At 43.2% G+C, this 15,561-nt stretch overlaps 1 protein-coding gene across 1 annotated transcript in view; it reads left to right on the top strand.

The window, feature by feature from the left end:
- CEMIP (cell migration inducing hyaluronidase 1) overlaps positions 1 to 15,561 on the top strand; it is a 104,962-nt gene that overhangs the window by 49,983 nt on the left and 39,418 nt on the right. The window contains exons 2-8 of the mRNA XM_032122379.1: positions 4,727 to 4,834; positions 7,604 to 7,756; positions 8,428 to 8,566; positions 9,346 to 9,582; positions 9,962 to 10,141; positions 14,160 to 14,230; positions 14,985 to 15,080. Of these exons, the coding sequence (XP_031978270.1) occupies positions 4,759 to 4,834; positions 7,604 to 7,756; positions 8,428 to 8,566; positions 9,346 to 9,582; positions 9,962 to 10,141; positions 14,160 to 14,230; positions 14,985 to 15,080 (952 nt within the window). The 5' untranslated portion in view covers positions 4,727 to 4,758. The remainder of the gene's footprint in view (positions 1 to 4,726; positions 4,835 to 7,603; positions 7,757 to 8,427; positions 8,567 to 9,345; positions 9,583 to 9,961; positions 10,142 to 14,159; positions 14,231 to 14,984; positions 15,081 to 15,561) is intronic.

The following is a 15,561-nucleotide window of genomic DNA, read 5'->3' as shown; positions in this document are numbered from 1 at the left end:
AAAAAAAAAAAAAAAAAAAAGTAAATTCTGAAAAAAGTACAGCTTTAAAAAAGCTCTCTCCCCCCCCCCTTTTATTTGTGTCTCAAAATAGTTTGCCAACATTACAACAAATTAGAAAACACCTTCATTTTCTTTAATTTATTCTTTGTAAAAATTTCCTCTAACTCCTGGTCCTCATTCAGAATCTATTTTTATGGACATCAGGAACCAAGGAACTTGTAGTGATGTTTATACAGAATATGTGAGCATAACCTTCTTGTTGGGAAAGTTATTAGATAAATTTATAAGAAACCAAGGCTGACTGGGAAAACAGTCAGAGTGTTGCTTTTGAATCCAGTATTGATTCATTGAGAATTAAAGTCTGTTCCTGAGTTTAATCCTCCTCTTCTTGCTAGTAAAAATGAGCAGCTGATGTGTGGGTGGCAAGCACAAGAAAATGATGTGGAGCAGAGGCAGCTACGCTGCTGCCATGAGCTGGGACTGAACAGCATTTCCATTAGCAATCCCCAGAAATTCGTGTGTTTATTTTCTAAAGGCTTTAGCTGTGCCTGCGGCTGGGTGTGTGAAAACCCCCTCTGCACAGGAATGTCACTGTAGCAAAGGCTGGCATGTTCTCAGGTCAGAAAAGCAAATGTGCACCTCAAATCCATCTCCCCAGCTGGGGCTAAAATACCGAATTCCATGAGCAGGGTGAGGGGACTGGCTGCCATGCAATGTCAGCAAGAAGGGAGCAGAGGCGTTAATTTAACAGCTCCTCCCTCTCTCAGGATCAGCTTCCAAATCGATGTTGGCTTTCCTGCATATGCATGAGGAAACATGCAGCAAGGCTTCAGAGCTCGCTACCAAACTGCTGCAACCTCAGCATCAGCGGTGGCTGTGGGAGGGTCTGGGCTAGGTGCACCACGGCCCTGGCACTGACCCATTGGGGTCTCTGAGAGCATCTCCTTGGCAGAGGTGGGCCCCTGGGAACAGACATGCTACCCACAGGTCATCCCAAGCACCCGGGCAATTTAGTGTCTGCTGAGAGTTCACTCCCCATCAGGCTAAAAGGTGCCTCTTCCCTGTGAGCTTTCCCTGCTCTCTGGGGATGCTGCTGGATCCCCGCTTTGCTCCCATGCAGGTTGGTGGTCTCTTTCTCTGGGAGGTAGCAGCAACAGAAGCCACATGGTTTCTTGCCCCTGTTTGATATCTTTCTCAGGAGAGATCAGGTAGTTGCTGCTTTTTTCCAGTCCTTGCCTCATTTTTAATGGATTGTGAATGATCCCATTATGCCCTGCTTGACATACTGAAAGGAGCTGTCTCCAGCAGATGCTGAAGGTACATCCTCCAAAGAGAGTCAAGCCAGTCTTAAAAAGCACTTTTAAATGCTCAATATTGGGAGTAACTTTTAAAAAATTTGTTGCCAGGTTTGGGTGGTTGGCCCAGAGCTGTGCAAGGGGGTGAGTCAAGGTGTGTTTTTCTGTGTTTTTCTGGTAGCACCTCCCCAGAAAGCTCCTCTCTGACCTTTCAGATTCAGGGTGTCTGTGTGACCTCACCACGATGCCTGTGACAATCCAGCTTCCTCAGAGCATTTCTTCACCGTTTTGTTCTCAGAATTGTCTGCAGTGTGTTGCCTCCAGGATTAAAGCCGTGGGAAGGGCAGTGGTCAGGGATTCCTCTCTGCAGTCTGCTTTCTAGTACAGCATCGCCGCTGACACCTGCGGTAGCAGCCAGCTGAGGACTAATGGTTTCCTGCATCTACTTTTAGCATTGTCTGCTGCTATTGTTCACTTTTTGGAAAGGTCCAGCAGCTGGGAATCATTTCAGAGAGTCTGCCTTGCCAGATCCGAGGATATGAGTCCCACTTGCCATTGCCAGGCAGCTTTTAATGGCTAGATATAAAAGCTTTTCTCGCCCAAGAGAGCAGTCCCAGATGGTATTTGAGGAAGGCTGGAGATGATAGGCTTAGGCGGCCGCTTGCATGGCCCTTGTGCTCTCTGAGTGCCCGAATCTGCAGGGAGATTTGTTGACACTGGTGGTTCCATCAGAGCTGGAGTCAGCCACGTGGCGCCCGTTCAAGGATGCAGCGTGCGGCTGTATCCCCACGCGGCTCCCAGCGCTGAGCCGAGGAAGCGCTGCCTGGCAGGAGATAACTGCTCCTGAGCCCGCTCCAGCAGCACACAGGGACCAGGAGAGTCTCTTCCTCCTCTTATATTGAATGGTAAAATCAGGCATGCCACTGCTTACACCCAGTATTTGGGAAAGATGCTTAATTGAGAGGTTTTGAAGGAAAATTCCTGAGATTATCCTCCAAGCAGCATTTTTCCAGACCTGTGTTAGTCAGAGCTGAATCAGAGGAGTCGGATCCTCTTGGCCCTCTTGGCTCCCAGCCTTTCCAACCCAAGTGCCAGTTAATACTAACACTGCAATGAACTCGGGCTCAAACACCCTACCTCAGTCACAAAATAAGCAGGATATTCTTTGGACTGTGGCAGATCAGACACTGCGAAAACATCGGAGCCCTGGCACACAGCTGATGCCTCTGAGAATGACATGTCTTCCCAGTGTCTGATTGCTTGTTTTGATCTCTGCTGATGAAGATGGATGGATGCAATCAGGGAAGCTGTCCCCGGTGAGTAAGTGGGGATATAAAACCAGAAGCCATTTTGCACCACCTGATGGTAAGTACTGTGCAGTTCTTGGCTCTAAAGAAAGCAAAGGCTGAGAAATTTCTTGATGTAGTTTCCTACCACTTTGCTGTCAGGTTTGTGTCAGAGGTAAGGTCATGAGCTGGACAGAACAGATGATCCTCTGGGCTTTTAATGGGCCAGAACAAAGACATTCCTTTGCTACCTACTCAGCAATAGGAGAGAAAATGCATGCCATCACTGCCAAGAAACAATTCCCTTCTCTTTATTCTTGTGAACTCTTATATCATCTGAATGTATTTCATGACCAAAACCTCTCCAGTTGGAATCTGGCTTTATGCAGCACTAACACACGATTGTGCCCACGCTCTAAGATTTATCTGCAATGACCATCCTGTGGTACTACCTCTTGTTTAGTTCTTCCTCGATCGTTAAAGCAGAGCCTAATGACTGGGTCTGCAGATCAGGCTGTGTAATAATCACTAATATATCTTGGCATTTTAATGGTGACTGCTGTGCTTCGGGGGTACCTCTAATAATGTTTCTTTAAAAGAGCTCTGGCTTGTCCAAAGTTGATGGTTAATGCTGTTAAAATGTCAGACATGTGCAGCCTGGTTCTGGCACAAATTCCATGGCGACGGCACTGCTCTCTGATAATGTATATCATTCAAAGTTATAGCGTTGCTAAGTGCATTCCTCTCTCCCACTGCTCTGTAACAGCATTTCAGCACCTGATAGACTCTACCAAGCCCTGAGTCTCTGCTCTTTCCAGAGCTCAGGGCTGTCAAATACACTGTACCAAAGCAAACAAACATTTCCCTGACAAAATGTTTCCTGTAAAATCTGGTCCTAATGCTATTTTAAATGCAATCATTGGATTACATGTGTTTGGAACCTATCATTTTACTTTGAGCTGTATCGCTGTATCACCTTTATGAACAGTACAGATGTATTTTGCATGTATACACTGCAAAATGTGCTCCAGACTAAATCCTGGCTCCTTTCATTCTATTTTTCTTTTTTTTTTTTTTTTTTTTAGCTTATATTAACAAGTGACATGAAAAATAACGTGTGTTTTTGCCCTAGAGAAATTGGGGCACCCTGGAATTCTTTTTCAATGCTTTTTGTTTTGTGTTGAACTAAGATGTGTGATCCATACATTTATCCTGTTTCATCAGTGGGATGTGACATGACAGCTACAAATAAATGTCTTCGATATTCCTCAGACACTGGCTTATATGATAAAACCTAAAGACACCAAGGACTACATGTGAATTTTAAACAGTGCCTTATGAATACAGAAGTGGGTGTCCTTGCCTCCCTGTGAATACACATGTCAATAAATTGCCGTGAGCCCGGGGCAGAGCTGCAGAATCAATCACTGGAGACCAGAGAGAATCACATTAATTCTAACTTTGACTTTCATGACACTGCTTGTTTGTTTTTGCTGGGGGTTGGCCACGGAAGAAACAAAAACACCATTAGGTAGACTGGTTTCAAAAGCAGCTTTTGGCTTTGCGAGAAAATTCTGAGCTGGCACACTAAATAGACAGTATTTTCTTAGATCTGAAATCTAAGAAACTGCATGCTTCAGGATGGAAGTGTGAGCATGGTTTATCTGGGGGTTACACAAAACACCATTGCCAAAAATGCGTGGGTATTTCGGGGGGAGAGAGGTGCCACCGAGAGGTTACTCCGTGAAAATTTGTCACTCTGCAAACGCCTTCTCTGTTGTGTTTCATTACTTTCTAGCACATGTGAATATGCAGCCCTAGAGAGCCCTGACACTGGATGTGTTTATGCCACATTCCTAAGGCGTTTTTGGTTACAGCTGGTGGCTGCTTGCTGAGTGTCTATTTGGATTCCCGAGTGGGTTTATCCTAAACCAAACAAAGGGTGAGGAGCTGCCCATGGCTCCTCGCTCTGTTCAGGCTGGTCCTGAATCAGTGCAAAGGTGTTTTCAGCCATCCAGCTGAATGGGAGTGGAAGTGGTCTGGCATAAAGCAGGATTTAACCTCTTTCTTTTTTTTTTTTTGGTGCAGTGAATGAGCTGGAGAAAAAACAAATAGTGACATTTTCTTGATACTCTTTTTTCACAGCTATCCATACAGAGAATTGAAAATCCTGAAGAATGGCTCTACCTACCTCCAAGTACCTGGCTGGAAGTTTGGGGTTTTTTCTGTTTGTAGTCTCTTCAGTAAGCACAGGTAAGTTTTCTTGCCATGGTTTGTAATGCTATTTTTAATAGGTTTAAATTGACCAGCTTTTCACTCTTGTATAAAAGAGTCAAGGATAGAGTGAAAAAACAGGAGAAAAGCAGTTTTCTGGTGTGCCAATATTCCCAGTCAGGGGCAGCTGGAGTGGCAAAGACTGAAATTTCTGAGCAGGTGAAAGTACCCTCAGCAATCCCTCAGACTCTGCCACATGCTCTTAAACCAAACACAAACCCAACAGACTGCCACAAAGAAATAGCAAAAGAAACCTCAGGTCCTAATAGCTGTGGCTGAGGGAGGTGAAGGCGAGCATTTTCCTGCATTCCTCAAGCCCAGATGTGGAGAGCAAAAAAGCTCTGGGCTGGGACAGCCCTGTCCCTTGGGTTTTGTCTCTTCCAAGCAGCTCTCTTACTGAGCAGTTTTGGGAAGGGGGAAAGGGGAGCTTGATTTACATATTCTATATACAGCCAATTTGGAGGTTTGTATGTGTTTGAAACAAAGACACCATATGTCCTGCCCCAAACACTGCAGCTGCATGAAGCAACCTCCCATTGTCATGCTCAGGCCCCTTTGGTCAAGAAGCAAACATTCAGTTAATTCTTTGTGCTGGGTAGAATTTGCACTTTTATTTAAAAGATGACAATGAAAGTAATAATCAAGCTGTCAAGGTAACTGGACCAGCTGGCAGAAGATGCTCAGCCTGATGGTGTGATTGGCACAGCAGATGCTGGTGATGTGCAAAGCTCCCGGTACAAATTGGGTAATGAAATTGGGAATTTGGGTTCTCTGTTTTTGGTTTGTTGGTTTTTGCTGTTTGTCATCCCAAATACCAGTGTAAATTCCTCTTGATTTCCCCTTAGGCTTCACTGCCTGCCTCTCTGTTTCAAAATAATGAATTTGGGGGCACAAGTCATCTTTCAAGACTGCAGGAAGCTCCTTGCATACTAGCATATTCAAGTAAATGGAAAAATGAACAGGATTTTTGTCCTGCCCAACTCATCTGGTTGCTAAATTATACCTTTACATTTGAATTGATTCTTTTGGTTTTATATCACTTCTAATCATGATAAAATTTTTGTATTATCCTTATTCTCAGGGAAATAACAGCTCTTTTTTTTTTTTTTTAATTGTTGGCAGTGTGTATTGCAGTTATATTTGAACATCTATTTGCAATGCAAGCCCCATTCCCTGTACGAAATATTTATCTTTTCTAGCTTTTATTAATTCTGTGTGTCTTCTGGTAGGAACCCAGAAACACCTCCTTATTTTTCTCAATTACTGTAAATTGGAGAAAGTGCCTCTGACATTACTAGTACAATTCCAGCTGGCACAGAGGTATCAAAATCAGGTCTTGGATGTTTTTTGTATCTGACTTGCTGGCTGGTAGATTATTGCCCCTCTCTGATTTACTTCATGTATGTGGGAAAAGCTTGCAGAGAGACAAGGTCTCTGCAGCCCACATGGAACATCCCTTGCTCACCTTGAAAACTGCTATTTATTGGGGCTCTTAAAGTCTGGAGACTTTAAGGCCATGGCTGGTCCAATTCTATTGTTTTCTTAAGACGTGAAGCTGGTGGAGGAATGTGAGAGGAAACTGAATGCAGATGGACGGATTTTGTTTCTGTTGCTGTGGAATTACAGATATCCTTCAAGTTCCACAGTGGCAGCACAAAACAACTGCCTGTCAACTGCACCAGCACCAGGAAATGTTTCCTTGCATGGATTCACATCATTGTCCTTTCCATTACCTGGAGGCATTAGTATCTGTGGGGCAAAACCCACCCAAGTTTACTACACCAAGGTCCAGAGACATAACCCTGCTGAGATCAAGGTGTTTATCCCATGCTCATTGCCACTGATTTGTGGATTCTGTAGTTTTCTCCATGATGTTTTTGTTTTAAGGGATAAAAATTGGAAAGCTGGTGAGAACTCCCAGCCCTTTCTGAAGGCAAAGGGCTCATTGTTCAAACTTCCACTGACCTCAGCTTCCTAGGATTAGAAAGGGTTCTACCCTCAGAAAATATGCATCACACGTGAGACTCTCACTCACAGTTTTGTTGATTAGAGTACAACATGAGGCTCACATATCAACTGAGGTTGTATCAGGAAAATATTTTATCTTAAATAAATAGTTGCAACATGAGACTCTTGGATGTGGTATGAGAGCTGTTCAGACTAACACGTCATGGCAGCCCATCATCAAATTTGTGTGTGGAAACTGGAGGTGTGTGATCCCAAAGTGAATTAATCCTTATTGCTTCTGCCTGGAAAAGCTCACAAAACCAGACACACTTTCTCTTCTTCTTTCTATCTCCAGTGAAAATATATAATGCAAACGTATTTTAACATCTTTATATTAAACAAAGTGGGTATTTTGGGGGCATTTTTAAAGGTAGCAGTAGTTTTATCCTTTTATCCACACCTTCCCTGGGCTTTGTGTCTCGATGGTATGGACAGAGCTGAACACCACTGCAGGAAGGGCTCAGTTAAAGTCCCTTCTATGTAGTTTTCTAGAAACTGCAATCCCCTTTGCATTGGGTTTTTCCATGCTTCCAGAAAACAGAAAACCAAACAGCTTAAGCTGTTGTTTGTTTTCTTTTGGTCGTGACCCACGTGTACTCTGCTGCACTGAGGTATTGCTGTGTTCCAGGGAGTCAGCCAAGAGGGGGGATGCTGAATGACACTGTAAAGGTGCCCAGGTGCAGAGCTTTCTGTCTCACACCGAACAAACGCTGATTGTCCTCACTCTCCATCTCTACCCAGCAGAAGCAGCTGTCACGTGTCCTGACAGAGATCCCGAGCTAGAAATCTGGAACCCAGGTCACAACAAAGAAAACCGCGTTGAAATCCGCAGTGGCAGGAAGCTGCTTCTCTCTTCTTCTGCCACTGTCCACTCTATCCACATCACTGATGGAGGTAAAATGTGTTGCTGGCAAGGCTGGGTGGCATCTGCTCTCCACTGGGACTGTTTAAATCACTGTGGGTCATGCTGGGAGAGCTTCCTGCTTCTTACTGAGAAGTGGGTGGCTACTGGGCAAACACAGCTTTACCTCAGTTGGGGGCTGGGTGGCAGCTGAGGAGCTGAGGTTCTTTGACCATTGTAACCAGTCCATTTTCTGCCCTGTCTCGAGAATTTACACAAGTAGCTCAGTGTAATCATCAGTTCTACTTCTGCCATTTGCTTCAAAAATATTTTTTTTACTAAACTATTGGCCTGATAACATCTTACTGCAGTAGTTGTGTTACCAGGGCCTCAGGACAGGGCAGATGCTTCTGTGCCCCTTTGTCTCCAGTGACAGGGCCATAGTGTTGCTGGCATGAATAGCTTTTATTCATCTTAACTCTGAATTTCTGTCTCAGTTTTGAATGGGTCCTCTTCCATGCAAATCTTAATTGCATTTTTCGAGAATTTGACTGAATAAAAACCAATGTTTTCAGGATTTGTATTGAGAGCTGTTTTGGGGGTGTATGAACAGAATTTTTCAAAAACTGAGATGAGAACCCAGCACTGGGTTTAGCACAATGACACCACAACCTCTGATGAGCTGCTGTGTGATAAAGCAAATGTCTTAACATTCTCTGTTTAGGAAAACTGGTCATTAAAGACGATGTGCAGCCCATCATTCTGCGTACTAGACATATACTCATTGAAAATGATGGAGAGTTACACATTGGCAGCGAGCTGTGCCCTTACCAAGCCAATGTGGTTATCATCTTATATGGGCGGTACGTATGCACGATGAAATACTCCCTCAGAACCTTCTGGCATCTCTCTTCCACGTCAGGGAATGAAAGTGTTCCTTAAAATTACATGTTCTCAGGTACACTTACCATCAGCGCTCTGTGGAAAGTTCAGTAACTTTTTAAACAATTTAAATGGCCCACAGAAATTGATGCAGGGCTGGGGTTTTTTCTCTCCTACTGGGATATGAACACTGGGATGTTTGGGCATGCCAGAGAATCAGCACGCACCTTCCCACCGCTCAAGCTGATTTTCCAGAATGGGCTTAAAACCTGAGGAGCTCTTTTTGTCTGAAAGTTCTCCTCTCTAAACATCCTTTCTTTCTGTATGGAAGTGGTGAGCCAAAGGATAATATGTTTATGTCTTGCAGATGGGTACAGGATCTCTTAAAATTTCAAGGATGCTAAATTCATATTTAGCAACTGCTAGACCTCTTAGCTCTGGTTTAGGGTCTTGCCTGCCTCCAAGATTCAAAAATGCAGATGTGGCATTCAGTCTGGGCTCCAGGCCTCCTCTGGCCTGGATATAATGAATGTAGCATGTATAAGTTGTGTTCCAGATTGCTCTTGGTCTTCAGTAGCTGCTACTATTCTTTAAAATAACTTATTTTCTGTACAACACGGGAAGCTCCTGATTCTTGGAGTGCCTGAAAGAATTGCACTGTGAATCATGAGACTTCTCGGGTCACAGCAGCACAAGGAGAGAGGCTCCTTGACTCAGATACAAACCCAAACCTGGTTCCTTTCCTCCCTTCCTGCTTTAGAGCGGATGACGGCAGCCAGCCAAACCCTTACTTTGGACAGAAGTATCTTGGAGTGAGTAAAGGTGGCACCCTTGAGATCCACGGAAAGAAAAAGCTGTCCTGGACTTTCTTAAACAAGACTCTTCATCCTGGTGGCATGGAAGAAGGTGGATATTACTTTGAAAGGAGCTGGGGCCACCGAGGTGTCATTGTCCATGTTATTGACCCAAAGACGGGGGCAGTTGTCCATTCAGATCGGTGAGTGACCTTTTGAGTGTCTAGAGGTGAGGATCTTTGGGAACAGGTTGGGGACAGCATCTCAGCAAGCTCAAACCCACACCTTTTAGCATCTTGTTCAAATGGGTGTTCCTGCATGTCTGTACAATTCTTCCTAGACCAGCAATCTCCAACACCACAGAGTGAGCAGCGTTACTACCTTGCAGTCTGTCAGCTAGAGTTGAATCAATTTGGCTTAACACAACACCCTAACACACCTTGCTAGAGAAGTGCTTTTGCAACAGGATGATATTACTGTGAACAGCACAAAAGAGTACTTTCTTTATAGTACTTGCTTTTCAGTTCATAAAGTTGTGGTGATCACTGCAGTAAATGTTTATGGGTGTTTTTATCATTTCAGGTTTGATACCTACAGAGCAAAAGAGGAAAGTATCCGCCTGGCTCAGTATTTGGGCACAGTTGCAAATGGCATGATCCTGTCAGTTGCAGTGAACGATGAAGGATCCAGAAACTTGGATGACTTGGCCAGGAAAGCAATGACCAGACTGGGCAGCAAGCATTTCCTCCACCTTGGGTTTAGGTATGTGCCAGTCCTGCCAGTTCTCCCAGCACAGAGGCTTTATTATGTTCCTGAGATGTCCAAATAGTTCCACTCTTTCAAAGTCACAAAGTTCTTTCACATGGGAAAAAAAAAATTTAAAAAAGAGGGAAACTTCTCAATGTGGAGTTTTAGCAGTTAATTAGATAGTTTCAGATGCACTCAGAGTCTATATTGGGTATTTTTATTAGCAGATTGAGGAATAGCATATGATTCACATTAAAAAAAAGATATTTTTCCAAGATATTGTTCCCACAGGTTGCTTATTCCAACTTATTTTCAAGCCATCCCCCCAAGATTTAAGAAGCATATTTATACACACAAAGAGGATTAGATGGGCTGAGCATTAAGGAGGGTACAATAATTGCTGTGTAGCCCTGGCTGCATCCATACAGACACACATACAGCACATTCCTCAGCCTGTCCAGTACAGGTCTGGGGACTTGCGCAGCACAGAAATTTAGCAAACATGGATTTATGGTGTGGACTGTAAATACTTCTGTGGCCAAAACAGTGTCTGTGTTGGCACACACACTGTTGAGAACACTTGCTATTTACCCAACTGTAGCCATTATATTTTTTGTGTTTATCTGAATTTATGTAGGCTTTTTTTTCTTATTTTGTAGGCTTTTTTTTTATGAGGCACTAAGAGGGTGTCTGCAGAACACACACACACACAATCTGCCTTACAGGGAGAAGTGATTCAACACAGCAGTCTGTGGAAAGAGACATGGGTCAGCTGGGCACACACAGATGGAGCAAGATCTGGGGTAGCTGATGAAGAGGCTGTGTCAAATGTTACAGGGACTCCTGTGCACCAGACAACACATTGCAAAGAATCAACAAGGGGGGAAGGAACGGTCTCCAAAACCAGGGTATCTCCATCAGTGCAATTCTTGCTCTCAAATCTAGACCTCATATTACAGCCCAGTGGCCTGCTGAGGTTTTCTTTTTTTTTCAAATGATGGCATTAGGGAAACAGAACATGATTTTTGAACATTATACTTTTTTTCCCCAGTTGTGCAACAAGAAGGAATTGATGGGTTTCGCATATGTTTATAAAAGTAAATGGCACTTGATTTTTTTAGGCTCCTGTGGTGTTTTAATGCAAGCTTCTCATCACTTTGCCATCAATGTTTTTAATGGAAATACCACAGAAATTCATCCATGGAAGTGTGACTTTCAGAGTTGCTATTGTTTGCAGCCAGAAAGCTAATCCTTGCCATGCTGTTATCTGAAATACCACAAAATTGAATTCCATGAATTACAGAGACACGGATAAATAACGAGGTAGTAATTGGCCAACACTGTCTTCCACCAGCATACTGGTGTGTGGAAAAATATCTGGTGCATTATTTAAAATAACGTACTTTTAGGAGTGTTTTCAGAGTTTAAGTTCATCTGCTCTCAAAAACCACCTTGTCTGGATGGCAGCTGGGACCAGACTTAGAAAGGCAGTTTGATGGCACAGTGGAGCACAGGCAGCTTTAGGTGTATCCAAGCTTTTCCTCTTAAGCAAATTGAACTTCCACTTCGGTGTAACAAGACTTAGACCTAGTGGTTTACGTTTCAGACACAGCTATAACTATGAGAAAGGATGTATGCACTTGACAGGTGCTTTTTGAAATTTCTTTGGAGTATCTTAGAAAAAAATGTTCAGAATGAGAAAATTACACACATTTTACCCTCTGTGGCCAAGGCAGGCTCTGGCTGAGGAGAGCAGATGGATTTTTCTTTCTAACACGCCTGTCACCACTCACAGCCCAGCACTGGGGTTTTCTGGCTGGTCCTGCTGAATCCTGGCTGTCAAACCTTCTCAGCTCCTGATGATGGCTGGGGCTGGCCGTGGCCATCCCTGAGAGGATAAGAGTGTAAGCTCCAGGCTTAGGAAATTTCTATTTCACATTTTGTGAGGTGCCACTTGAGTCAGGCTATTCAGTCGTAGATTGTGTTGGTTTCTGGCTGGGGTGCTGGCAGGGGTTATATGGGCAGGGAACTCCTGTCCATCTCCAGGTGCTCCATATTCAGCCAGATTGTAAAGTTGTGCAACTCCCCCTTGCTGTAGCAGCACCAATGAGCAGTGCTGATTCATTCAGCAATGTTTCTGTGCTCCTGGAATTTCTTTTAATTGCCTATTTGCTGAGTCCAGAACATTAGGAATGAAAGGAAAATCTTGCATTCCTCCTCTATTGTTTTCCTTTTGAAAAGTGTGTTTACTCTTTCAGTGTGAGCCGTTTCTTTTTTTCCCTTTTACTAATAAATGAAGAGAAAGCCTTTTTGCACTTGATGACTTAGTTGTTCTCTTTGGAATTCCGCACAAATACCTCCGGTTTGGCTCTGGACTTACTGGTCACATAATTTCATATAGCCCAAACAGATTGCATGTGCCCTTATGTGTCAGGGTTCAACTACTTTAAAGCTATTTTTAGTGGTAAAATAGCTGGGAGAAACAAGTATTTTAACACATGAAATGGGGCCAAACATTGAGTTGCAGAAGTGAATAACTCCTTATTCTTTAAATCAGTTTTTAATTATTTTTGAGGTATCATAATTCTTTGTCATTTGTTTCAAATTGGTTTACCAAAATAATAATAATAATAATAATAACAACAATAATAATAACAACAATAATAATAATAAATCTATCTAGACTGCTGAGTGACAAAGTGTCCTTCCTGCTCCCATCCCCCCTCTCTCCCTGGATGGAGATCACAGCCCGTCAGTGCCTTTGGCAATTGGCACGCAGGCAAATTTTCCAGCAGGAGCATCTGGCTCGCTGGCAGGCTCCTGAGGCAGTGGTGCTGGCAGCTTCCCCTGTGCCTGGTCAGTGCTGGGGCTGAGGACACACTGCTGGGACAGTGTCCCCTTGAGCAGCCGTGTCCTGTGGGGCCATGGCACGGTGTGGGCTGCACCAGTGCTCACCCAGAGCCTGCCCTGCTGCCCCCAGAGCAGCAAATCCCAGGAAAACCCCAGCCCACAGCAGCTGTGATTTGGGTGTGTTTTAGTGGCTGTCAATGTCTGTATGTGTTTCCTTCTGGAGTCCCAGAGTGGTTTGGAACTTTGCTTACACCAATGTAAGGTGACCTGCAATACTCTTGATGCAATTGAAATGACCAGGTATTTATAACTATATAGAGACATGATCTAAACTCTGTGAGTGTTTGGTAATTCAGGACAGCCTCCCTACCACCCTGAAAGCATATTTTTTATTCTCTTGGTCATTAAGGGCAGATATGGCTGAACTACTTCTACTTTGAAGATAAAAATCCCCCCTGATCCCTACTAATCACCTGATCACCTCCAAGGCTGGGAGGTACTTTAGTCCCTGTCTCCACTGATTTCTCATCCATGTGGTCGTTCTCCAGCGTGGCTGATAGCTATTGAACCTACTTGATCAATAGCCATCAGACGGTAATGAACTGGCTTCTGACATGGGACCAGTTTTGAATAGATAATTCAGAGCCATAAACCTTTACCCTTGTTCAATGTTCAAAAGAAGGAAACTAGATATGAAGAGACTATCTAAGCATTTTTTATTGTCATTTCCTAGCCAGTCTATTAGAAATTCTCATGGGTCATTCCAAAGACTATTGTCATATACAAGGTTTCAGCAGGAGCGAAATTTATTTAAGCAGAAGTGGTTTCTTTTCATATTCTTCAGTGTATACACACAAGATTTATTTTCAGGCTCCCCAAGGAGTTGCCAGTGTCTCTTGGGTTTGTCATACACAAGTTTCTTTAAACACTCATTTTAAAAAGAAATACACTTGTTACAGGCATGTTTTAAGTGGGGATTTGTCTTCAAACTTCCTTCTCTTCTGATATATTTACTGAAGAAATAAAGAGTGTTAAGATAATTTTAATTTTAACTAAGCTGCCTGTGACACTAATCAGACTGTTTTGAATGTGGTGCCTCTGAGAAATTTAAGAACATTGGGCTATAAGAAATATGCCTCTCGTACTTGACATAACGTGATCATCTCTCATTTTCATTTTCCAGGCACCCATGGAGTTTTATTACCATTAAAGGAAATCCCTCCTCTTCTGTTGAGGACCACATAGAATATCAAGGTATTTAATGCACAAAATGCTGTCTTGACTTGATCTCTGAAAGGTACTGGACTTATAGCTGAGATTAATTTGGCCATTGGAGTTTTTACTTCCCACTGCATTGCATCGAAGCTATGAGCAATTTATGGTTTGACACATTTGATTGAATTGCTCTCTCTATGTATTGCTTCTTCCCACTAATGCCTCTGAAGTAGCTGAGGGGGGGATAGCTTAGGTTATCCAAACCTTTAGGTAAAAGGTGAGATCCTGCACCAGTGTAAATCCCTGTAACTTCACTGAGCTCAGACACTGCCTCTCTTGAGACACAAATCTGTGGAACAGACTCAGTTCACACCAGCTGAAAATTTAATCAGTGTATCCTGAATTAGTAGCCTCAAATCCTCCCGTGAAACCATTTTCTTGCAAGCTGAACACTTTAGAGTCTCCATCTTCCGATGACATGAACAACATGGCTTGCTAAGACATTAAATAAAAATAGCAATATATGACAAAAAATTGTGGGCTTTATCCTCTCTGATCTTTGAAGATTTTTCTTCCTGATCATCCATGCAGTTACAAAAGTGTCTGAAGCCTCATTGCAAGATCAGTAAATTTTTGTGGAAGTTGTGCTGGGCTAATTTTGAATAATACAGTCAAAATATGCAAATAAGCTCACAGACCATTACATTTTCAGTTCTTACTCTTATCAATTGCATTCAATGATCTTGCCAGTTGATTTCAATGACTTTACCAAAGTTTGGGCTTTTTTTAACAGGTCACAAAGGGTCAGCTGTGGCCAAAGTATTCAAACTATTCAAAGCTGAGAATGGAGAACATTTTAACGTCTCTTCAACGAGCGAGTGGGTTCAAGGTAAGAGGTCTGTGGGCTATGGCACTTGGTGGTAGACAGCTGGCAAATAGGGTGAATCATCCCTTTTACTGCAATGCTTTCCATTTGGGAAGAGTGGACTTGCTAGCTGCTAATTATGTCGTCACTAACCCAATTAATGAACGTTCACAGATTCTTTCCCCAGTTGTCTCCAGGACCCTCTGAATAACTGGGATCCTTTTTCCTTTTTCATACCACTGGGTATGAAATTCCATCTCCTGCGGTCTCAGAGATCACACACAACCTCTTACTTCTTTTCCCTGCACAGTCATCATGTCCATGTTTCAGACAACGCACAGTAACTGGTGCAACTTGATCTGAGGATCAGAGAAGGCAGCTAAGGCGGCCACAGATCCAAAATCCCTGTCTATTAATAATGCTTACAGTGCACATGCCAATTATGTAGCTTTTAATAACTCTGCTCTCCCTTGGCTGGTTGCACTTCACAGCATCATTAAAAGTG

The sequence above is a fragment of the Corvus moneduloides genome, chromosome 13 (assembly GCF_009650955.1).
Source record: "Corvus moneduloides isolate bCorMon1 chromosome 13, bCorMon1.pri, whole genome shotgun sequence".
Lineage (NCBI taxonomy): Eukaryota > Metazoa > Chordata > Aves > Passeriformes > Corvidae > Corvus > Corvus moneduloides.
This window is presented reverse-complemented; position numbering and strand designations above follow the sequence as displayed.